Here is a 26,245-nt window from a genome sequence, read left to right as displayed (position 1 = left end):
AGTCCGACGAATTATTTTACGAACTATCCGTTATTATAGGTAGGAGAATCCATAATATGCGTCCTGATAAAACGTTACAGGGTAAACAATCAAGAACCAAGAACCAATCATTCAGACCTTCTGATGAATCCCTAGCAGGGCCAGGTTTGCCGACTGGCAACAATCCAATAGCCGCCCCTACCTCCCACGACCTTGTTCTTGTTGTCTAATCTCTGGAGCCCTGCTCTTTAGCTTCTTCCTGATCACTGGGAGGAGATATACAGCCAAGTGATCCGATGTCCCGAAATGTCGTCTTGGAAAATTCTTCATCCCTAATGGCAGTGTAGCAATGGCCGAGTGCGTTGTGACACTCGGAGCTGCAGGTTACATTGTGAAGATAATTGGGCAGAGATTTCTTCAAAAAAGCCTGATTGAAGTTTGCGTCAATGATTTTAAAGATTGATTGAAGTCACCAAAATTATTTGGAAGAAGTCGGGCTGGACGGTTTCTTGTTTGCTGATGACATCATTCAATATCAAAGTCGGCATTTAGCGGCTTGTAAACACCGGTCAGGATAACGAGGAATCTCCTGTATTTAGTCATTAAAGGATAGGGGAAACAAGAGTGCGACAAGAGAGTTGCGTCCTAGCAACTCAGAGAGTTTATTCTGAAACACAAATTTCCAGCTTTTGCCGGAGTGAGGGAGAGCAAAGTGCCACGGGATAGGGAGGTGCTCCGAAAGAGTTCGATTACACAGTCATGTCTGTGATATGATAGGATGTTTGCTTCTCTATCACTGCAGGCGATAGCTAAGTCAGAATAATCCCGTGCAGGTTTGGTGAGGGCCAATGTCCGATCCGTTTCCACAGTTTATGTGGTGAAATCAACTGAGGTTGCAGGCTTGTGGTCCAGCAGCTGGGCCTCCCACTCCACAGTGCAGCGGACGACCAGGGAGAGCCTTGAGTGGGGAGCCAAGGGGAACTCAGAGTGAAAGGAATGGAGTGGACTCGTGGTGCACAAGCGGTGTGGGCGTCTGCCTGTCACAGATCCCAAGGGAGTTTCGTCAATGGCCGTGATGTCGATGGCGTGAGAGAAAGTTGCGGCTCGGCTTCCAAGCTGCACACACACAGTCCCATCCAGAAAGTAATCTGCTGCGCTGGAATAGAGGGCCTCCTTCGCGTGTGGAGCCGACGGGTTGTCGAGGAGGACAGAGGGAGTGAGACGGACTGTGGTAATGGAACGAGGGGCTGGGGAGAGCCGACTCTGTTGATATTTGATGCGTTGGTGGTCGGCTCCACCGTATTAGCTACTCGTGTTTTTGCTATCCGCGCCGAAGCTCGTTGGTGTTAAAGCATTTTCCCTTAACTGCGTGGATTCTGAAGCCATTGGTTCATGATTCCATAAGATCTTTGTCAATACGGAGAGCCAGACTGAAGAGGTGTTAGAGGTCGGTGGGCAACTCCCAAGTAAACAGCTCATCTTTCAATTGCTCCAAAGGCCGTGATGGAAATGGACAAGCGTCTGTTCCGTCAGTCTAGCAGAACCCCTGGGCGATGATCCTGGATTCCACGGCACAATCCTTGTCGCAGGAGAAGTATCAGATCCGGTGCCTCCTCTGCACATCTCGGAAGGCCCAGCTCTCGTCAGAGGTGAAATCTTTATACTTATTGCAAATGCTGTCTTTATTAGCGGTTGCCCAGGTCAAATCTCGTCCAGTCAATAGACAGACTAAGAAGACGATCTTGTCACGGTGTATAGAATACAGAGAGCGCTGGAGCTCGAAGTGTTAGACGCTCTGGGACAGGAAGTTGCAATGCCGGGTTAGAGATTCATCGTATCCGTTTGTGCAGCAGAACTCGCGGTTCAGAGACAAGACGATTCCAGGCGAGGAGGTGCTCCACCGAGACGCAGAGCTGCATGAGAGTGGCGGACCGTAGTTAATGACTCTCTGCTGCTTCTGGATCGTGTGTTCATGCCGGCAGACGATATCCTTTCTTCAAACATATCCTTTCTTCAATCGACGTTTCACTCATCGATTCAGGAAAGACTGAGGAGTTTGATCTAAAAGGAGAACAGCGGAGAAGATTCAGCGGCGATCGATAAAATTAATCAGAACCGGCAACATAACGAGCCACGAAGGGCCACAAAGCGAGAGAGATCAGAAACTAAGTACAACATGCAACGGGCTCATCTTCAGGCAGGGGGGTGAAAGCTCGGAACAACTGGTTCGATGAGTGAACAGGGGCTGTGGAAAAGAATTGGGGTCAAAATGACACTGATATCTGAACTGTTCCATTCTCCTGATGGCACACCACTGCGTCAGCTCCATTGTAATCACATCGTTGACCGATGGGGAGCAGAAAATTACCCGATGCTAATCGGGCCAATATTATATATTTCTGCACTATGACATTTCCCCTCAGTGAAGTCAAGTATTAAACACCACATTATCAATTCGCATCACTACCTTCACTGATATTTGGAATTCCATTACCATGTCCTTCTCAGAAAGGCAGCGTCCATTATTCAGGGCCTCCAGCACACAGGGTATGCCCTTTTCTCATTGTTACCATCAGGGAGGAGGTACAGAAGCCTGAAGGCACACACTCAGTGATTCAGGAACAGCTTATTTCCCTCTAGCAGCCGATTCCTAAATGACCAATCTTTGGACAATACCTCAGTATTTTTTAGTATACAGTATTTCTGTTTTTGCACGTTTTTCAAAATCTATTCCTTAAACGTAACTGTTTTACTTGTTTATTTACTATTATTGTTTTATTTATTTATTATTATTATTTATTTATTATTATTATCTCTGCTAGATTATGTATTGCATTGAACTGCTGCTGCTAAGTTAACACATTTCACGTCCCCTGACGGTGATAATAAACCTGATTCTGATTCTGAATCAGCACTCACGAGAACCCGTCAGTCTCTGTCAATATCGTAGCACTGCTCACCCATGGACGATCATCCCCACGTACCTCAATATTGATCCCGACCTGACGTTCAGTATCCATCTAATGAAATTAATCCCGTAACCCACGACCCATTGATATATTACTGCAACGAGTATCTAGTCACAGTGGAAGTATTTCCTTGTGTGCCGCTCAGTTCAGATCACTCAAGACATAAGCACTTCGTCACGAGCAAACTACAGAATATGGAATACTGTGTAGTATTCCCAATGGAAATGCTGGTCAGTTCGTCAAATACGTAAACCCGATCACCTACCTCACTATCAACAACGCTACCAATTAGTTGTCATTGTTGGTACTAATGTAATGAATGCAGATGCTCTGCCGGTTTAAACATTTTCACCGGTTCGAGGGTCGTGTGTACGGAGATTGAATTACTTTGCTTCATACCACTGCGAACATGTGACGGGCCGCACCAGTGCTGGAGGGACACAGCCGGTCAGGCAGCATCTATGGAAATGGAAAAGCGTTTGACTTTGCGGGGGCGAACCCAGGAAAGAGCTGGAGAACAAATGGAGGAAGATGCCGGAATAAGAATGTTTGGGTAGCGGGAGGAGAACAAGCCGGAAGCTGCTAGGTGAAGTCACGTGATTGGAGTAGGGTGAACAAGTAAGTGTCTTGGAGGGAATTAGCGGAATAGGCACAGTGCTTGAGAAGAAGGAATATAATAGGAGAGGAGAGTGGACCATGGGAGAAAGGGAAGGAGGGGAGGCACCGGGGGAGAGGAAAGACAGACGAGGAGAAGATTAAGAGTCCAGAGTGGAGAAGTAAAGAAGAGGGAAGGGGGAGGTGGAAATACCGGAAGATGGGGATACCCATGTCCATGCCATAAGATGGAGGTTACTTTGACGGAATGAAAGGAGTTACCCCTCCAATCTGACAGTGGCCAATCGTGGCAGAAAAGGAGGCCATGGATATGTCGCACCTGGAATGGGGATAGAAATGGGAACGGCTGGCCGCTGGAAAACTTTGTCGATGCAGCTGGGGTGTTCGACGATGCGCTAATGAATCAGGAAATGGGTCCCGGCCAGAGCGTCGACATATTTCCAGAGATGCTGCCTGACCTGTTGAGTTCTTCCGGCATTTTGTGTGTGTTGCGATTCATTGGATGAACGGTTTGGTAAGTTGGCTGTCTTCGTAACCTTGGAAGCGATATTAGTTTAAAGCCCTTCACAATGTTACAAAGGGACATACAAAAAAAAATATTCTGTTTTACATAATTCTATTGTAAGATCTGTCTCCGGAGCAATTCTCAGAGTGAAACAGAGCAGCCGATGAGGATACAGCATTGGTCTATGATGTCCACCCCCATGGGGCCAAGGAATGGACAGGATCTACAATAACAATCATTAAACCGAGAGGCGAGTCTGGGAGTGTTTCACAACACTCACTGACTTCTCCAATCGTCATTTCTTTGTCTGAGATTTTGTAATTTCGTGTGCAATCCATATCTCATCGCAATTGGGATTTTAATTGAATGACATCATGTTTATTTTTACCCCAGCTGTTGGAAAGTACGTCAGCCTTGTGTAATACTGAATATTCAGTGTGCTGGCGCGAGTATAAATTAATGACCGAGGAGATTCATCAGCTCAGAGTTTCTTTAGCGAGATCACGAGGCAACTGGAAGACAGGCTGGATATCATACAGCATGCTTGAAACATTTTACCGTGTGAGAAAAATATACTTCTTGATCATGGCCGTTATTGGTGTTCCTGGTAAGAACAGAGGCGGAGTGAAGTTTACAGTTTAGTGTCCGCGGTCATTGGACGCGTTCGGTTACCGACAGCGTTGTGATGCCGGTGAGTGCGGTGCAGACATTGTGACAAATCCCTGTGTTCGTTCAGAAACTCCCTCGCCGTTTAATCCGTGGCCTCGGCGGAATGTAAAGCGGCAGTTGAAACAGATGTAGAGTGGAAGATCGAACAGTTAGATTCATTTTGTGGATTCAGAGCAGGCAGTTCTGATTTACCAATGCAAAGCCGCTGTCAAAGTAAACTCCGATAATCCAGCGCGATCAGCACCTTTTCGGGCTAGTTGGTATGATTCCGTGTCAATAGTGTAAGATGCTTTACATTCAGATTTATCGTACTGCGCTGCGTTTTAAGAAATCGCTTCAAGTCTGAAGGGAAGGCGGGGAGCGGATCGCCGCTGAGATTCAGGGGAGAACTGTAGACATCACTTGTGAGTAAGACATCGAACCATCGTGAGATTCCAAAATTCAAGTAAGGGTCTGTTAGAGTTTCAGTACACCAGGGCTTGTTTCCATGTCCTACGATACGTGTAGTGAAGAGCCAATCCAGCAGTGTCTGTGGGAGATCGGACGGGGTAAGGTACATGTGATACTCCGCTCCGAAACAATAAGCTTGGCAGCATTTGGAATAATACGGCAGTAATTTTGGAACAACTACTAAAAGATGCAAATATTTTGAAAAAAACACATACATTGGCTTTCTTTTGGAAATTGGATGGTTTAAGCACTAACGTTCAAAATACATGCTAAATCTTTAAAATCGGGAAATAGAACTTCCTGATTGCAACCGACCACGGTCAAACGTAGTTACAGAATTTTAAAGAAGCGAACTAAGGGAGGTTCCTGTACGCGGATGGCAAAAAGGAGTTGAAGAGGACGTGAAGTCACGCGAACGGGAGACAGAAGCGGCGGGATCGGGGCTCCGCTCTGAGGGGCGATTCCAGGACGTATCTGACGGAAACGCAGCAAACATCGTCGCCAAGAAATTGCCGAGTTATCCAGGCTTTGTATATGTCAAAACCTTGATCGTTGGACATTTGGAATTATTTCTCTAAACCAAAGCATATACGCCAATTCGTTGACAATGCATCCTTCCCAAACCCTGCTCCTTTTCCAGGACCGAGTACTCTTACCATTCAGCCGGCATGCATGCAGTTGTAAGAGAAATCTGCGATTCCCGCTTTACACTTTTTAAACTCCGGAAATGCATTGTCAGCAAACTTTGATTGTTCTGAATTTTCAGCACATCTCTGTGTTGAGAGCCGTGGTGCGGCGTGACAGTAATTCACTCATTATTTTTTTCTGCTGTTCCCCCAGTGAATTTAGTGGCGATTGTGATCCTGTCTCGGGGAAAGTGCGGCCTCTCCACCTGCACCACTCGCTACCTGGTGGCCATGGCAACGGCGGATCTACTAACCATTATCTTTCAGGTCATATTGTGGCGGATCAGTTATTATTACTTCCCCGGTTCTTTTCTGGAGATGACCCCCGTATGCAGTTCCATCTCTGTCCCAGCAAGGGCAGCAACAGACTGCTCTGTCTGGTTCACCGTCACTTTTACGTTTGATCGGTTTGTCGCCATCTGTTGTCAAAAGCTGAAAGCAAAATATTGCACCGGGAAAACTGCAGCTGTAGTTTTGACAACAACCAGTGTTCTTTTCTGCTTTAAAAATGTGCCCTACTTCTTTATGTATCGACCTCTGAAAGTAATTGACAATATACGCTGGGACTGCATTCGTAAATCGAGCTACTATACTGATCCTGGGTGGGTGGGATACAGTTGGCTTTCTACCGTTCTAGCGCCATTATTCCCGTTTGTTTTAATACTACTGCTCAACGCTCTGACAGTCAGACACATTTTAGTGGCTAGTCGCGTCCGTAAGGGGCTGAGGGGCCAGAGCAAGACGGAGAACCGCAGAGACCCGGAGATGGAAAGCAGGAGGAGGTCTGTGATCTTACTCCTCACCATCTCCGGAAGCTTCATCATCCTGTGGTCGGTAAAAGTTGCCGAATTCCTTTATTACACCATTGCTGGATTGGATCAGAATAGTTACAACGATTCGGAATATATATTTCAACACACCGGATACATGCTGATGATATTAAGTTGCTGCACAAACACGTTTATTTATGGGGTAACTCAGTCCAAATTCAGAGAGCAGTTCATCAGCGCAGCGAAATATCCCCTCACGTCAATCATTCAACTAATTAACAAACAAACTATCTAAGTTCTTCCCAGAGGCTGTCGCAGTTTCTGTTTTCCATCTCGACACGGCAGAACTGACGGTCATCGGAGAACGTGGCAGCTGCGAGAGTGGTTGAGAGCCCGAGCGAGACCCAGATCCGGAACAGGCTCTTCGGCAACTGCAGCCGGCGACTTCCACCTCCCACCGGTCATTAAACTCAAACCACCTTCTGTTTGTATTTCCACCTCCCACCGGTCATTAAACTCAAACCACCTTCTGTTTGTATTTCCACCTCCCACCGGTCATTAAACTCAAACCACCTTCTGTTTGTATTTTCACCACATTCCCGCTGCTGTTACCGCCACACGTCTATCGGTAACAAATCCCGCCCTCCAGTGTCAATGCTCACCGGTCAAGTGATCGGCATATCCGTTGCTTCTCGCTGACGGTGAGGAAATGGAGCACCGAGCGGAAACAGTGCCGACACAAGGAGAACGGGCGGAATTCACACTGAGCGCACCGGAGACCAGCTCGGGACCGCTCCGTGCTCGCAGTGAGTAGACAACACCGCAGTGAGATTTAACTGTTCGCATCCAACATCTGATCGGCACGTCCGCCAACACGCTTTGAGCAGACAAAGTCCACGTGCACAAACATCCTAAGATCAATTGTCTAATTAACCTGTATCCAGCGAGCTTGTATCAATTTCCTAATGTGTTCACCTGCACAGAGAGTGTCTGCAGAAGGTCCGATTATCATTAAAGTTGACTTATATTACTTTGTGAGGAAAACACGTTTCCTCTTCATTTCCCTGGATATTTGGCGGGGATGGGAGAGGGATAGGCATCCGTTAGTCTTGTGAGACCATGGATTTGCACCTTTGGAAGGTTTTCAGGGCGCAGGCCCGGGCAGTTGCCCATGCTGTAAGTCTCCGCTCTCCACACCACCGATGTTGCCCAAGGGAAGGGCAAGGGGCCGATACAGCTTGGCACCGGTGACGTGTGGTTACGCGCCTTGCTCAAAGACACAAAACGCTGCCTCAACTGAGGCTCGAACTAGTGAGTTTCAGATCAGTAGACCAAGGCCTGAACCACCTGACCCCGCGCCTACACGGGTGGGAGAGTAACAAAAACCTGTAATGACTTCTCGATTGCCAAAAGCTTTCCGTCTATTCTAGTGGTGTTCAGTGTTCTGGCGTTTTGGACAATTACATAAATATTGTTGTGTCGGCCTAATTGTTTAATATTACTGTGTAGTGACTTTAAGGTGGAAACAGTTGTAGATATTACTGTCGGTACAATATATACACTGTTCATACCATCGTCTATCCATTTTCTCCTTGAAGTTATAATATTTCTACTGTTTTCATTTCTGGATTTCAGAATGTTGTGCATGTTTGGAATCGGTCCATGAAGGAAGTTGTTCTTGCTGGTGTATCCTGTAATATTCTATCGGGAAGGTTATTATGGATATGTAATAATAGATCGGTCCTCGTATCAATATGTACTCCGGCTCTCAGACTGAATGAGGATTGTATTGATAGTAATGGACCGTATCCTTCATGAGTTTGTGTTTCAAAGCAAGTTTTTGGTGAATGATGCTTGTCACTTGGTTCTGCCTGTGTGAGTAATCGGATTGAACTAAACTGTTGCAAGATCCCTGAATGTGTTGGATAGTTTCTGGATTCTCCTGGCATTTTCTCCTTTTGTCGTCTTGCTGGTCTTTAACTGTGTAATTTCATATTTTTTTGTGTTAACTGATCGTACTTTGCAGCAGAGGGAATGTAAACTCCACTAACATCCTGTTTTTGAATGTGTGCAACTCACTCACATTCGTCTTCCCTCCCCTCTCCACAGTGCTCTCGACTACCTCGTTTCTCTCTTCCACCCTACCATTCTCTCAGCCCACTCCAACCCCTCAGCACACCCTCCTATCTCTCAGCCTTGTTCCTCCATCCTCTCTTATTCTCCTCACCCTGCTGTCCTCCTACCCCTGTCTCACTCTACTCAACCCCATTTTCCCTCACTCTCACTTACCATGCCCCCTTTCTGTCTACAACCCTCCTCAGTTCGGTTCAATTCAATTTCAATTTAATTGTCATTTATCCATATATGAACACTCATGAATGCAGACAGACGAGACAGCGTTACTAGGTCAAGGTGCGAGGACTCGTTACCAACACACACACAGTGAGCACACGCAAGATCATGATGACGTAATAACAGTCCCGACACCGACCTACCCAACCCAACCCCCACCCCGGTGACGCCGTGGCTGCATGCATATGTCATCACAGCCACATAGAACATCAGTAAAAATACAACAACGCAACACTGATATAGTTTAACACTGGAAACCCCAGCCTACCGATATCATCTCCCGACGGTCTACGAACCGCGGCTTTGTGGCGCAGTTCCCTTACCGGCCACCGACTCCCACAATGTCCAAAGAGTGAAAAGGTGAACCGGAAGTTTGGGAAATCGATGATCATACCCAACAGACACACACAGTGAGCACACACAAGGACACAATCACATAATAAAAATCTCGAGTCCCACTTCCCCTCTCGAACACCACCACTTCCCCTCGACGAGGGGCTGAGAGACTGGGTCTATGGAGAGAGAAACGGAGGGATGGGGAGAATCGGAGGGGAAATGAAGTCTGCGGTGAGAGAGACTGACGCAGACATTTTGGGGAATATGTGACATACTAGGAGAGAAGAGACAGGGGTGAGAAGAGACTTTGGAAAGAGTCAGACGAAGCGGGTGGAGATACTAGTGGAAAGGGAGACGAAGGGAGTGTCGAAGGGAGAGACACGGGGACAGAGATTCGGACGCGAGAGAGAGACTGGGGAAAACTCGTTACGATTGCGGGAGAGACGGAGTGGTCAGGGAGAGAGAGAGAGAGAGAGAGAGAGAGAGAGAGAGAGACTGGAGAGAGGGAGAGACTTGAGGACGAAGAACATCTGGAAGAGAGTGACTGGCAGACTGGATTGCTAAGGAGAGTGAGAACGGGGCGGGATGTGACAACAAGAGAGAGAGAGTGGTGGGGTAGAGAGAAGAACCATGGGAAGATTGAGAGAGACCTTGGATGCGGAGAGTAGCCATGGTGAACAAACAGATCGGGGTGGGTAAAGCTCGTGGATGTGGTTTGGGAAGTGAGATCGGAGTGGAGATGGAAATTGGTTTGGGCAGAGACCAGGATGAGGAGCGAGATCGGAGCACATAGAGACGGTGAGAGAGGTTGAAAGCTGGGAGAGAGATTGGGAGGGGGAAGCGACTGGAGTAAAGAGAGCCTGGAGGAAAGTGAGATGGGGGGATAGGTAGCGATTGAAAATGAGCGAGAAAGAGTCCGGGCTCGGGAGAGGCATGAGGTTGGAGAGACGGGAGAGAATGACTGAGGGAGTTAGAGACTCGTGGGAAGGGGAATAGACTGGGGGTTAGAGAAGGACGGATGGGTGGGGAGACACACGGGGGGTTATAGTCTGAGGGACAGAAGAACGGCCGAGATTGACGGGGGAGAGAAAACGGGCTGGAGAGAGGCAGTGCCAGAAACGGTGGAGATACGGTAGTGGGAAAATGTTATAAGAGAGAGAGAAACCGGAAGTGAGAAAGACTGGGTAGAGAGACTCTGGGCAGAGAGATGGAAGTGAGAAAGACTGGGTAGAGAGAGTGACGTAGAGAGAGTAGGGAGAGAGAGAGAGAGACTGACGAGAAGATAGTAATGAAGAGAGAGAAACTGGATGATAGAGAGACTGGGGAGAGGGAGAACGGGTAGAGCGAGTGGGTAGGGAGAGACGATGCGAGGAGGGCTGCGGGTATAGAGAGAGTAAGGTTAGAGACACTATGGGTTCCGAAAGATGCTGAGAGATATGGAGAGAGAGGGCGAGGGAGGCTCCACAGCGAGTAGGGTGAGGCGAGAAATACTAGTAGAAAAGACAAGGAGAGAGACATTTTGGGGATAGATAGATTGGGGAGAAAGAGATTGGAGGAGAAAGACGACATGTGTGTGCCCGTTCAATGAGAGACACAGATATTTTGGGCTGAAAGAGAGACTAAAGCGTAAGAGGGGATGACTGTTTATTGAGACAAACTGGGTAGGAAGAGACTTTGGGAAAGAGAATGAGGAACAGGAGACACGAGTGGAGGGACACTGGGAACCGACAGAGACAGGGGAGAAGACGGGTGAGAAAGACGAGGGACAAAGGGTCAGGAAAGATAAGATGTGAAGAGAGAGAGCGCTGGTGGCGAAAGAGAAGGGGGACACTAGGAAGAAACGAGAGGGAGTGATAAGGAAGAGAGCGAGAAAGAGTGAGAGAGGCAGAGACTGGACGAAGAGTTTGGGAGAGAGAGAGAGGATCTGGGCGACAGAGAGTCTGGTGCTGAGGAGAGAGAAAGTGGGGAGGGAGAGTGAGACTAAGAGAGCGACTGCTGGGGTAGAGAGAGTCTGAGGTTTGAGAGAAAGAGCGGGGGAGAGAGAGAGTGGACTTGAAATGGGAGAGAGGTCGGGCTGAGCTGAGGGATCTGGAATGGGCGGAAATATGGCCAGAACGATCGGAGCGTGGAGGAAAACTGTGTTCAGGTAGGACGTGGAAGGAAAAAGTGGAGAGGGAGAGAGAGAGAGAGAGAGAGAGAGAGAGAGAGAGAGAGAGAGAGAGAGAGAGAGAGGAGAGAGAGAGAGAGAGAGAGAGAGAGAGAGAGAGAGAGAGAGAGAGAGAGAGAGAGAGAGAGAGAGAGAGAGAAGGAGGGCTGCAGAGAGGGACTTGGGGGAGAGAAATACGAGAAAGAGACGGGGAGAGAGGATATCCCTGGTAGGTTTGCTAGCATGGTTCGGGAGGGCTTAAACTAATTTACAAGGGGGATGGGAACAAGGGCAGAGAGACAGAGGGGTGTAAAATGAGGGTAGAAGCAAAAAGAAGTAAGGTGAAAAGTAAAAGTGGCAGGCAGGCAAAATCCAGGGCAAAAAGCAAAAAGGGCCACTTTTCAACATAATTGTATAAGGGCTAGGTGTGTTGTAAAAACAAGCCTGAAGGCTTTGTGCGTCAATAAGAGGAGCATTCGTAAAAATGTGGATGAATTGAATGTGCAGATAGTTATTAATGAATATGATATAGTTGGGAGCACAGAGACATGGCTCCAGGGTGAGCAAGGATGGGAGCTCAACATCCAGGGATATTCAATATTCGGGAGGGATAGACAGGAAAGAAAAGGAGGTGGGGTAGCATTGCTGGTTAAAGATTAGATTAACGCAATAGAAAGGAAGGACATTAGCCTGGAGGATGTAGAATCGATATGGATAGAGCTGCGTAACACTAAGGGGCATAAAACGCTGGTGGGAGTTGTGTACAGGCCACCTAACAGTAGTAGTGATGTTGGGGATGACATTAAACAGGAAATTAGAAATGCGTGCAAAAAAGGAACAGTACTTATAATGGGTGACTTTAATCTACATATAGATTGGGCGAACCAAATTGGTAAGGGTGCTGAGGAAGAAGATTGCTTGGAATGTATACGGGATAGTTTTCTGAACCAACATGTCCAGGTACCAACTAGAGAGCAGGCCATTCTAGATTGGTTATTGGGCAATGAGGAAGGGTTAGTTAGCAATCTTGTCGTGCGAGGCCCCTTGGGTAAGAGTGACCATAATATGGTGGAATTCTTCATTAAGATGGAGAGTGACATAGCTAATTCAGAAACAAAGGTTCTGAACTTAAAGAAGGGTAACTTTGAATGTATGAGACGTGAATTAGCTAAGATAGACTGGCAAATGATACTTAAAGGGTTAACGGTGGATATGCAATGGCAAGCATTTAAAGATCGCATGGATGAACTACTACAATTATTCATCCCAGTTTGGCAAAAGAATAAACCAGGGAAGGTAGTGCACCCGTGACTGACAAGGGAAATTAGGGATAGTATCATGTCCAAAGAAGAAACATATAAATTAGCCACAAAAAGCGGCACACCTGAGGACTGGGAGAAATTCAGAGTCCAGCAGAGGAGTGCAAAGGGCTTAATTAGGAAAGAGAAAAAATATTATGAGAGAAAGCTGGCAGGGAACATAAAAACTGACTGTAAAACCTTTTATAGATAGGTGAAAATAAAAAGATTGGTTAAGATTGTTTCCGATGTTGGGGAAGACTAGAACGGGGGGTCACAGTTTAAGGATAAAGGGGAAGCCTTTTAGGACCGAGATGAGGAAAAACTTCTTCACACAGAGAGTGGTGAATCAGTGGAATTCTCTGCCGCAGGAAACAGTTGAGGCCGGTTCATTGGCTATATTTAAGAGGAAGTTAGATAGGACTCTTGTGGCTAAAGGGATCAGGGGGTATGGAGAGAAAGCATGTGCAGGGTTCTGAGTTGGATGATCAGCCATGATTATACCGAATGGCGGTGCAGGCTCGAAGGGCCGAATGGCCTACTCCTGCCCCTATGTTCTATATTTCTATGTGAAAACGAGACGGGAGGCAGTAGCGAGTGATTTGTCGGGGGTTGGTGAGAAGCTTGCAGGGAGACCTGAGGGTTGGAGAGAGACGCAGATGAGTGACCGTGAGGTGAGAGAGAGACGATGAGAAAGCTTGCTAGAAGTGAGGCGAGACACTAGATGTTAGATGGAGCCGGCAGAGCAAGAGACTGGGGGAGGGTTATAGAGAGACTGGGAGATGAGACACAGAGTGGGATGAGGGAGGATGGGGCATTGTGAGTCAGAGAAAACGTTTACGTACCGTGATTCATTAGAGGGCTTTCATACGCGCTCGTCATTTTAGGATTGCACAACTTCCATTGTAAAATCCCTCTGAAAGATCCATCCAGCCTTTTCCGTCTCGGACTGACCCTTCCCTCCCTGTCACACTGATCCCCCTCTCCACCACATCTCGCGATCCCCTTCTCGGACCCGCCTTCGCGACAATTCCCACTTCCTCTCCCGACCACTCTCTTCTGCATGACGCCCTCCTCCGACCTGACCCTCACTATCTCCGTGACCCCTCCACTGAAATTTTCTTCCCTTCCCTCTTTGGTGCCCCTTGTCCTTCCCGATCGGGACCGTGCCTGCCTGCCGGAGAGAGGTGCAGTGCCCCGGGGAGGGGGGGGGGGGGGGGGGCGGGGGGTTGGTGTATGCGGACGGGATACAGCCAGCCCTGTTCCCAGTCTGCAGTCGGATTTAGAGTCGCAGCCGGAGCTCAGTGCAGACCAGAGCCGGGGTGGACTGGAAGTGGGTAGGGAGAATCTGGCCCGTGTCTCCGTCGCCTGTACCTTGAAGTACCCGTGTTCCCCCTCCAACCAGCAGGTTCCTTCTACTCCTATTCAATACGGTGTTTCACCGGTGCCTATCCTCATCCGGACGCAAAACGCCCCCGAGCTCCTGCCTCTGTCCCAGGCGGTAAGGGTGCTGAAGGCGCAGGGGCATCCCGAGTGTGTGTTCAGAGTGGCCTCGCCTGCGAGTCGTTTTGGGTCCATAGGTTCTGAGGACGAAGAGGCTGTGGGAAGGTGAGGGAAGATTGGAGATTTACCTCACCTCCGTGATCCATGGGGGAGAGCCGGCCCGGTGGGTGGGTGATCAGAAGTCCAGGCTCTCGTGTGTTTGTCGGTGCTCCTGGGCTCGGAGATTCCGTAGCCTGGAGGTCAATGGAAGGCTGGAGTGAAAGCATGGAAATGCGGGGCTGGGCCGTTAGGGGGAGCTACTGGATGGAGGGATGGGGCGGGGAAGCTCGATTTGTCATTGTAACTATTTATGGAACAACACGAAACGGTCTCTTGTGAAAAATACAGTAACATTCGTATTTTAGTGTGCTTCACTTTGTACCGGCACTCACATTTCGTAAACGGGGACATACTCTAATCCCAGAGGCCTGTGTCAGTACCAAAATAATGCCACCATCTCGCTATCTCCCCAGCCTCGTGTCACCCCAAATTGACTTCACTGCCCCGTTGTCCCAGCATATTCCCCATAGCCCTGTGTCAGTACTGAAACTAATCCCCGTGCCCCGCTCTCTCCCCACACCATCGTGTCAGTTCCCAAACGAATCCCGTGACAGCGATCTCTCCCCACGAACCTATGTCAGTCACCGAACTAACTATACTGTCCTGCTAATAGTGGAGGATTACAAATACCTGGGGATACGGATAGACAATAAACTGGACTGGTCAAAGAACACTGAGGCTGTCTACAAGAAGGGTCAGAGCCGTCTCTATTTCCTGAGGAGACTGAGGTCCTTTAACATTTGCAGGAGAATGCTGAGGATGTTCTACGAGGCTGTGGTGGCCAGTGCCATCATGTTTGCTGTTGTGTGCTGGGGCAGCAGGCTGAGGGTAGCAGACACCAACAGAATCAACAAACTCATTCGTAAGGCCAGTGATGTTGTGGGGGTGGAGCTGGACTCTCTGATGGTGGTGTCTGAAACGAGGATGCTGTCCAAGTTGCATGTCATCTTGGACAATGACTCCCATCCACTCTATAATGTGCTGGTTAGGCACAGGAGTACATTCAGCCAGAGACTCATTCCACCGAGATGTAACACTGAGCGTCATAGGAAGTCAATCCTATGTGGCCATCAAACTTTACAACTCCTCCCTCGGAGTGTCAGACACCCTGAGCCAATAGGCCGGTCCTGGACCTATTTCCACTCGGCATGACTAACATTATTATTTAATTATTTATGGTTTTATATTGCTATATTTCTTCACTATTCTTGGTTGTTGTGGCTATACCGGAACCCAATTTCCCTCGGGATCAATAAAGTATGTCTGTCTGTCTTTCTGTGTGTCTGTCTCCCCACAGGCCCGAAGTTTCCAAAGTAATGAATTGGCTAAATGTAATTGTGATGCTTTAGGCTAGAATCTCAGAGCTAAAGCAGGGAACGGATGCACCCTGGGAAATGTACACCGGAAATGAGAATGTATTTTAGACAGCACTTGCATAGGGTTCTGGGCAGGTGAAGGAGCCATGTTTGACAGAGATGTGGATCATCTGGTCAAGAGGAAAAAAGAAACTGACCAGGTTTAGAAAGCTAGGATCAGACACGGCTGTAGAGTTACAAGGCAGCACGGGACGACCTGAAGATTGGAATTAGGGAACTTGAAAACCCCACGGCATTCTGGATGTATGTGAAGGTGGATGACTAGAGTGACAGTAGGACCGGTCAGGGGTAGAGATGAAACATACGGCTGGAGTTGGTGGAGGTGGGACAGGGCCTTAATGCCGACTTTACTTCAATTTTCAACAGTAAGAGCGATTTGGGAGGACAGTTCTAAACGGGCTGATGTGCAAAAACAAGACGAGGATGTAAAAAAGTGGATGTACAGGAACTTTTGAAACACATTCGGATAGATAAGTCCTCTTGTGAAGTTGCGAGAAACCCCACGGTACTGTGGGAAGCGGAGGAAGAGATTTCTGCACCCTTGGCGATTACCTTTGCGTTATCACTGCCGCACTTGTAGTATAGGGGACCTACTTCAGTGACGGGCAAATTATAGGAGAAGTTTCTTAGAAACCAAATTTGCAAGGTTTGGGAGAACTTGATTTGGGAGAATCAGAATGGCTTTGGGAGAGGCAGGTCATAGCTCACTGCCAGGTTCAATTCGGTGAGGATGTGACAAAACAGACTGGCAAAGGTAGAAAAGTTTATCTGGTATAAATAGATCTTAATATGGCATTTGATACGGTTAACCATGGTAGGACCGTTCATAGCGTCAGAAGGCTTGTTATCCGGGGAGAGTTGGCTGGTGGATTCAGGACCGACGCCCACAGAAGGCAGACTGTAGTTGTGGATGGAGCGTTTTCTCCCTGGATGTCGGTGACCAGTGGTGTCCTGCACGGATTGGTTTGAGACCCCCGGCTTTTAGGGTTTTATGAATAATTTTAGAAGGTCGTCACCGATTTCAACAGGACAGTGACAGGACGCAGAGCTGCGCTGAGGAGTTACAGATGGAGCTCAATCCGAATGTTACGTAGTGATTCTCTTTGGGAGAATGGATTTGAAGGCAGAGGTGTTACTTGCTCGAATCAACCGAGGGCCGCACATTAGTACGAGTTCCACAATGGAAACAGAGTGATGAGACTCTCTCCAATAAGCCGAGGGCCGCTCATCGGTACGAGAACCACAATCGGCACGGAGCCGTGCACTGCAGGAGCAGAAGGAAGTGTGATTGACAGGTGAGCTTGACCACATCCGCTGTTCTGCACAGACTCATAGTGACGATTGTCTTATGAAAGCAGTTGAACTCGGATCTTCTGCTTGGAGCGACGGAGGATGTGAGGTGACCTGATAGAGGTGTACAGGGTGATGAGAAGCATTGATCATGTGGATAGTCAGAGGCTTTTTCCCAGGGCGAAAATGGTTGCCACAAGAGGACACAGGATTAGGGTGTGGGGAGTAGGTACAGATGAAATGTCAGGGGTAGGTTTTCTACGCAGAGAGTGGTGAGTGCGTGGAATGTTCTGCCAGCAATGGTGGTGGAGGCGGATACAATAGGGTGTTTTGAGAGACGTTTGGATAGGTACATGGAGCTTAAAAAAATAGAGGGCTATGGGTAACGCTCGGAATATCTAAGGTAGGGACATGTTCGGCACAACATTGGGCCAAAGGGCCTATATTGTGCTGTAAGTTTTCTATGTTTCTATGATTGTATGAAAGACAATATACCTGAAAGCAAATCAGGAGCAAAACAAACAACTTCGTGGCAAATAATAACCTGAAAACCTGCGGAATGTTCAAGATTTTACCTGTCACTTTTGTTCAAACATAGAATGGATGGCGAAATACTGGTAGAATTGTGGCGGGTTTTTAGAATATCTTTAAAGTTAAATCGACTGCATCGCAGGTCACGGGTATGAGGTGGTCAAGCCATTCGCTGGAAGAGGGCAGGCTCCTGTCAAACATCACAGCTGTGCGCTGGAAAAGATTGTTCCTCAAACTGTCCACAGCCCTCGCTAATTTCCTGAGGACACGTTCCATTTTTGATCACAGGCCTCTGGAATATCGCTGTGGATCTTTTACAGTGTTTGGAGGAATATGTGCAGTGTATTTTATTGCAATACATGTCAGCTGTCATGTCATTCCCATCAGTCAAACCGCCCGGAATGACTGGAATGAACGAAAGAAAAGAATGAAAGAATGTTCCCCTTTAATAAAGAAGTGTTCTCCATTTCACCCGCCAGAACAAACTCCTTCCCTCAATCTCAGAAGCGAATGTGCTCCGTCAATTTAGGTCAGTTGTGGAGAGCGCCCTCTTCTTTGTGGTGGCGTGTTGGGGAGGCAGCATTAAGAAGAGGGACGCCTCACGTCTTAATAAGCTGGTAAGGAAGGCGGGCTCTGTCGTGGGCAAAGTACTGGAGAGTATAACATCGGTAGCAGAGCGAAGGGGGCTGAGTAGGCGACGGTCAATTATGGAAAACCCCGAACATCCTCTACATAGCACCATCCAGAGACAGAGAAGCAGTTTCAGTGACAGGTTGCTATCGATGCAATGCTCCTCAGACAGGATGAAGAGATCAATACTCCCCAATGCCATTAGGCGTTACAATTCAACCGCCAGGAGTAAGATATGTTAAAGTGCCGGGGTTAGGACTCAATGTATTTAAGTAAACTACTTAAGAACTTTTTAAAAGCTATTATTAATGCTTTTTGAGAGAGTGATTTAGATCCATATCATATTTTTACTGAGTTAAGTATTGTATGTAATTAATTTTGCTACAATAAGTGTATAGGACATTGGAAAAAAATGTTGAATTTCCCCATGGGAATGAATAAAGTATCCATCTATCTATCTATCTATCTATCTATCTATCTATCTATCTATCTATCTATCTATCTATCTATCTATCTATCTATCTATCTATCTATCTATCTATCTATCTATCTATCTATCTATCTATCTATCTATCTAAAATGTTACAAAATAATTCGACTTCAATATGCATGCCGACTTTAAAAGCAACACAGATATAAAAATATCCTATTTAAATTGCCGAAGCTAGGTATCATGGAAAATAACATGGAAAATTCACATCATACTTTATTTAAAGTAAATAGATTGAAATATCCCTTGAGGCGTCAAATTAATGACACGGGGACAGTGAGTAAAAATAGTTTAACGTAATTGTTTGTGCAGTTGGTTGTCAATAATGTCCCTGACGTGATCGCCACGCTAATTGCCTCAGTGGAATTGCTTTCACCTCAATAAAAGTCTGCTAAACCGATCACCAGTCCATCTGAGCAGCTGAAACGCTCCGTACAACTGAACCCTGCTTCTGACGGAATATGGGATATCCGGCGATTTACTACATCGCGGCCATTTTCTATCCCACACTTGTAGCGGTTGGTGTCCCCGGTAAGATGCCGGAGCTGGTCACTTTATGTATGGTGCCGTCGTTACTCTGTTGCGGTATCCGCACTGTTACTGAGCTCAGATGCTGAAACGTGTTTCCGGAATGGAGGATTCAGGCATTTTCATTTTTTATACTTCGATCGCAGTGTTTTCTTCGATATTGACACCGTTTCATAATTTGAACGAAGTGATTTTTCTTTTATCAATTATGTTCGTGCCGATATTGACATTGTTTCATAATTTCACCTCGCTAGGCTTTCTGAAGTGATGCGGGTCTCTGCTTTTCTCGGTCCGAGTCTCTATCAGTGCCGACACTTCGATCTTAGAACAACGTGGCAGCTTATTTAAATGACGGTCCAGTCTATTTGCGACTCGTCGGTCTGTTCTTCTGTAAGGCAGTAAAAGAAAACTCGTGCTTTATATCTCCTCGATGCCACTTTGATACCGCTACAAATAATCACGTCTGTTCTTTCACCTCTAATAATGGAAATGGTGTTGTTTACAGGAGCGATCGACTGCTCACCGGTCCGTGAGTCGTGGAACTCGGATGCCTCGCTCTAAACTGTGGGAAGGTCGCCAATCCACTGACACTCACATCCGTCATTGTCCTCCAGCCGGAGTGCAGCGACGGAGACCGCAAACACTGGATTCCCGCTTTCCACTTCCAAACAGACCATACCTGCATAGCATCGGTAGAATGGGGCATTCACGGAGCTGAACGTATTTCAATTTTGTTTCCAAATTTCTTGCAGTTAACTTAACGGCGATTGTGATCCTTTCTCGGGGAAAATGCGGACTCTCCAAATGCATCACCCGTTACCTGGTTGGAATGGCAACAGCGGATCTGATGGTGGTTATCGTTGTTGCTTTAGTGGAACAAACCAACAATATCTACATTTATTCCAGATCCCTGCTCATCACTCCTGTATGCGCTCTGACACTTGTATTTCGGTTAGTAACGATGGACTGTTCTGTATGGTTCACTGTCAGTTTTACCTTCGATCGCTTCATCGCAATATGTTGCCGAAAGCTGCGGGAGCGATACTGCACCGAGAGAACAGCAACGGCGGTTATCGTGACCGTGGTTATACTGAGCTGCGGGAAATGTGCCCCGTTATACTTTGCCATTGAACCTTACGTCATCATTGACAACACGCCGTGGCGGTGCACCACCACATATGAGTACGCGACTTCACCCGTGTGGAGAGGATACGCATTACTGGACTGTATTTTAACACCATTGCTACCAATCGGCTTAATCCTGGTGTTTAACGGATTAACCGTAAGACATATCGTTGTGTCAAATAGAGTCCGCAGAAGGCTTCGGTACAGCAGCGACAATCAGAAAGATGCCGAGGTGGAAAAACGCAGAAAATCGATGATTTTGTTGTTTTCTATATCAGCTAATTTCATACTATTTTGGATGCCCGATGTAGCCCATTCCCTGAAATGGCAAAAGGAAAACTATTTTTACCAGGACAGATATTTGAGTTCCCCAGTATACATCCTCCAACAAATTGGGTATATATTACAAATGCTCAGCGTGTGCACCAATACTTGTATCTATACACTGACACAGAGGAAATTCAGAGAAGAGCTAAGGAATGGAATGAAATATGTGTTTACATTAACTGGCCATCTGTGTAGATAACGCCCGAGTCTAATGACAATTCAGCGGAGTTTTCAAATAAAGCTGTTTTACAATGAACTGGTTTAGCAAATATGTCATTAATTCAAACAATCATATGCCTGGTCATCCGGGAAATGCAGAATCGGCGGAAGATTGCTGACTTCATACAGTTCAGGTTGATAGCAATACAAACGCTCAATGCTGCTGGTTTGATTGTTACATCGGTTGAAGTATGTTCCAAACTATCACAGACACTCGACTGTCACAAGGGCAGGGATGGCTCCAGCAATTTCCGGGGTTTAGATGTTTCAAAATGGGCAGATTCGGGTAACAAACTGGAAAGTGAGCGCGATGGGAAACCAGGGATAGTATCGCAGCTGCAGATATGGAGGGCAACAGTGAGACAAACAGAGATATGTGATCAGCTCATTTGGACTATTCTATACAGCCACCCCTCTAATAAAAAAAAAACTGCAACGGGAACAGTGAGGAACCGATCGGGAAGCGGGACATGGACATTTGCCATGTTATTGGCATGGGTAACTGAAACTTTCATAATATTCTTTGGCAACTCCCCAAGGTGAAACTTTTCGGTATAGCATAATTTCTCAGTTGTGTCCAGGAAGGATTAATGTCACTATGAGAAGACAGGTGGACTAGTGAACAGTCCGTACCGGTTCTAATATTACAAAAGGAAATGGATCAGGTGACAGATCTTTCCGCGGCTCAGCATTACAGAACAACAGGGCACAACTCCCCTCCATTGACCTTGACCAGGGAGCATGGGATCTATTTAACTGGAGACCAGCTAATTATGGTGCTACCTGGCAGGAACTCGGGAAGGTAAATTTGGAAATGATCTACTCAGGGAAATGCGCAACAAATATGAGGGGATTGTATAGGGAGTACTGACATAGGGTTCTGTATAGGCTTGTCTCCGTGAAGCAGGGAAAGGATGATAGCGTAAAGTAACTCTGGGTGACAAGAAAGTTGGAACAACTCCTCAAGAGGAAGAAAGAACGATACTTAAAAATTAGGTAGAAAGAATCAGGTAAGGCTATAGCGGGTCAGAATGTAGAAAGGAAAAAAATTAACAATGGAGTTAGAAGAGGTAGAAGGGGACTTGAGAAGTTCTTGGCGAATTGCACTGTGAAGAACAGGCGGAGACTGGAGGAGTCTGGGCAGATCAGAGGACAACTTGTGTCTGGAGTCCAAAAAGGCAGTGAAGCTCCTCACTGAATACATTGATGAATGTGAACACAGCGTAAAACGGCAGACGCTCAGAAAGAGGATTCGGGGGAAACTTCGAAAACATTATGATGGATGATTCCCCAGTGACAGAAGGAATATAGTCCAGGTAATTTGGGAAAGCGAGAGAAGATATTAGTGAGCTTTTGAACAGGACGTTTGTGTCTTCGCTGGCCACGAATGTAGAACCGGATGACTTGGGGAGGGGGAATATTATTCATTTGTTAACGAAAGATAATAGGGATACTTCTTGGAATTACAGACCAGGGAGCCTTACATCAGTAGTGGGTAAACTACTGGAGAGGATTATTGAAGAAGGAAATTATGAATATTTGGAGAAATGTTGTCTGGTTACGGAGAGACAACATGGCATGTTGTCCTCTATGAGCCAGATAGAATTATTTGAAAAAAAAAATGAAAATAATACCAACAGAGGAAGCAGGACAGTCGATGTGGGTGCATTAATTCTGGTCAGGCGTTTGATCAGTTCCCCATAGTAGACTCATTCAGAAGGTCAGAGACATGGGATCGAAGGAAACCTGGTTGCGTTGATTCAGATTTGGCTTCCTAACAGAAGGTAGATCATGTAGTAGATAGGGTGACTTCCTGCTGGAAGACAGCGGACAACCGTGTTCTGCACGGAGGGTCGAAATTGTGGTACAAGTTACAACTCTATTTTGGACTCTGCAGTTACAGTGTTCCGCGAAACAGGGCTGAGTGAAATAACCGATTTAACTTGACCACCCAGCAACAGCTGGAAAGTTAATGGAATTAGGGGTGACGATGTAAGCAAATCGCTCAGCTATTGACTGCACCGGCACGTTTTCTTCACTATCCCGTTATTTACATGTTACAGAGAAGATGCTAATTTACGGAAATAGGGCTGAAGACGTAAGCAGATCGCTGAGCTATTGACTGAACCGCCACGTTATCTAATCTGACCTGTCATTTACATATTACAGGGCAGATGCTACAATGACTTCAAAGCAATCATTTCCAATGGAGCCCTGCAACTTAAAAACAGCATTTCAAAGTGTTCAGCAGCAGGTTTTTCTGCTTATTAAAATAACTAGCCTTCCAAAATTCCAATTCCAAATTCCCAGTTCAAGTACGCACCAAGTTATCCAAATGCCAATTTACCTCTGAATCGTGGTTTTATCGTATCGGCTGTAGGTACGCTCATATTTCGATCTATTTTACCGTGAATCCACATGGCCGGTGTGAAATCCGTGTCTCCCTCTGAAATTAATAATAAATGAAACACTCAAAACTACACAAACTAAAAACGCAGCGAAAGCAAAGCAAATAACCGGGCTCACATTTTTTTCCTTCCTTCAAATCATCGCAGGGAATTGGAGAATTTAGAATAAACAACTTCCAAGGCTTCCATCGTCTCATGCTGTAACCATCCATTAACTCAGTCTCCATGCTTCAGTGTGTGCAAGGACAGAGGGATAAAACAGTATCAACGACTTTCTAGATTGGTCGGTGCTGTGAGACACTAAAGCTCTAACCCAGATATCCAGCGAGACAGCCAGAGGGAACCACCGCACAGAAACAGGGTCTTCAGCCCGTCAGTGAGGAATTATTTAAACTGCCTACTGCCATCGACATCACCCGGACCGTGGCCATCCATATCCCTCTCATCCGTGTGCTCATCCAATCATCTCTTAAACGTTCACATCGGAATCTCAACAAGCATTTGCGTAGGCAGCACTGTCTACACTCTGGGGTCCATCTGGGTGTAGAAGTTTCCCCTCCTATTTTCCTTAAACATTTCACATTTCACCCTTCACCCATGATCTCCAGTTGTATTCTTGCCCAATATCAGTGGAGAAGGCCCGCTTGCATTTACACTCTCTATACTCGTCTTAATGTTGTATACCTCTATCAAATCTCCCCTCGGTTGTATACCTTCTACCCGCTCGGAAATAAAGTGCTAACATACGTAATCGTTCCTTTTAATTCAGAACATCCAGTCCCGGCAATAGCTGGTTAACTTTGTTCTGTATCCGTTCAAACGTATTTATATCTGCCCTGTTGGTAGTTGAGCAAAAACACAACAATATTCCTAATTAGGCCTCAATATTTTTTTAAACAGCATCGACATAACATCCCAACTCCTGTACTCAGTACTTTCGTCTATGAGGGCCAATGTACGAATTTTTTTTTCGCGACCTTGTCCAACTGCGCCACAACTTTCATTGAATAAGGACCTGCATTCCCAGATTATTTTGTTCTATCGTACTCTTCAGTGCCCTGTTTCTCAGTGTGTCAGATCAACCCTGGCTGGTCCTCACAAAGTGCAACATCGAACACTTATGTATGTGTTACATCCGACCTGCCGTTTTTCAGCCCGTTGTTCAAATTGGTCCAGATCCCGCTTAATGCTCCGTTAGTCTTCCTCACTGAGGAGAAAGAGACTAACGAATGTAAAGAGACGGCGGCGAGAGTCTCAGAAGGACGGAAGGGAGAGAGAAGCAGTCGAGAATTTAGGAGAGGAGAAACGGTAGAGGGCGAGAGAAACTGAGCGAGACCGGGTGGGGCGGGGTAGAGGGAGAGACCGAGGGCTTAGAGAAAGACCAGGGGGAGGGAGACCGGGGAAGTCGAGAGATCTGGAGTGAGAACAGATATTTGTGATGTGGAAAGATCAGTGTGAGGAGGAAGATTGGAAGAGAACTCGGAAGGGGAGAGCCCAAGACAGCGGTGAGGGGAGTAAGATATGAGTGAAAGCGGGTAGGGAGAGTAATTGGCCGGGGGGGGGGGGGGGGGAGGTGGGTAGGGGAGATTGGCGGATACAGAGAGACGCGAAATTAAAATACTTGGGAGCGAAATAGACACTACGGGTTGAGAGAGAGACTGGGATGAGGTCGGTAAGTGTGAGTCAGAGAATACTGTCCATAAATGCACTGAGCGATTAGAGGACGTTCCTTTCTGCAGGGAATTCTGGGATTACAGCGCTTCCATTCTAAAGTCCTTCAGAAACAAGCAACCCGTGTCATCTCGCTGACCTCTCTCACCCCGCCTGCTTAACCACTCTCCTTCCCACACCGTATCCTCGATCTCGCTTTCCTAAACTGGTCTTCGCGGTCTTCACCCTCTCTCTCCGTTTCTGTAATAACATCCGTTGGATCCTGTTACGAACGCCGCAAAGTAGTATGATGAAACACACTGAGTCATGTTAGTAATGGGACATTCTGTACAATTTACAAGTGGGTCCTTCTCCCCGGGTCCCTCTACCCATCTGTCGGCTATATAACCTGCCCGACCAGAAAGGGAAGCAATGGAGGCTTACCTAAATGACTCTTTCCGACCCGGGCATTATCCGACCCTCATCTTCCCCTGTAGGGGCAGGATTCTTCTTCGTGGGGAAGAAGGACAGCTCTCTGAGCCCCTGCATTGTCTACCGTGGCCTGAGTAGCATTACCATAAAGAATAAGTCTCCACTGCCCCTTATCACCTCTGCCTTCGAGCCCCTTCACGGAGCCACAATTTTCTGCGGAGTGCCTATCACCTGGTCAGGATAAGGGAGGGAGATGAGTGGGAAAACAGCGTGTAACACCCCTCTTGGTCATTTCGAATACCTGATCATGCCATTCGGCCTCATCAATGCCCCCGCTGTTTTTCGAGCCCTGATAAACTATGTCCTTACGAAATTTATTAACCGTTTCATTTTCTTTTATTTGGATGACATCTCAATCTTCTCCCGCACTCTCCAGGAACACACGCACCATGTCCATCAGGTTCTTCAGAGGCTTTTGGAGAACAAGCTATTCGTTAACGCAGAGAAGTGCAAGTTCCATGCCCGTTCCGTCAGTTTGCTGGAGTACATCATTGAGGGCGGGCAATTGAGGGCGGATCCCGAAAAGATCCGGGCGGTGGCGGAGTGGCCAAACCCCACGACGCTTAAGCAACTCCAGCGATTTCTGGGGTTCGCAAATTTCTACCGTCGCTTCATCAGGGATTACAGCCGGGTGGCAGCGCCCCTTACTCGATTCACCTCTCCTGCGACCCCTTTAAACTGGACCCCCGAAGCGAACTCGGCCTTCTCGGAGCTAAAGATGCTTTCACTTCCGCTCCCATCCTGGCCCAACCTGACCCTTCTAGTCAATTCCTTGTGGTAGTCGACGCCTCCGACTCTGGGG

General features: G+C 47.0%; 1 protein-coding gene across 1 annotated transcript; it reads left to right on the top strand.

The window, feature by feature from the left end:
- The first annotated feature begins 1,532 nt into the window (after window positions 1-1,532).
- LOC140720585 (uncharacterized) lies at window positions 1,533-26,224 on the top strand. The gene is made up of 2 exons (XM_073035418.1): window positions 1,533-1,628; window positions 25,820-26,224. The coding sequence occupies exons 1-2, from the start codon at window positions 1,533-1,535 to the stop codon at window positions 26,222-26,224; spliced, it is 501 nt and encodes a 166-aa protein (XP_072891519.1).
- Window positions 26,225-26,245: the final 21 nt, after the last annotated feature.

The sequence above is a fragment of the Hemitrygon akajei genome, unplaced genomic scaffold (genome assembly GCF_048418815.1).
Source record: "Hemitrygon akajei unplaced genomic scaffold, sHemAka1.3 Scf000045, whole genome shotgun sequence".
NCBI lineage: Eukaryota > Metazoa > Chordata > Chondrichthyes > Myliobatiformes > Dasyatidae > Hemitrygon > Hemitrygon akajei.
Note: the sequence above shows the minus strand (reverse complement) of the source record. Positions and strands in the feature narration are given on the sequence as shown.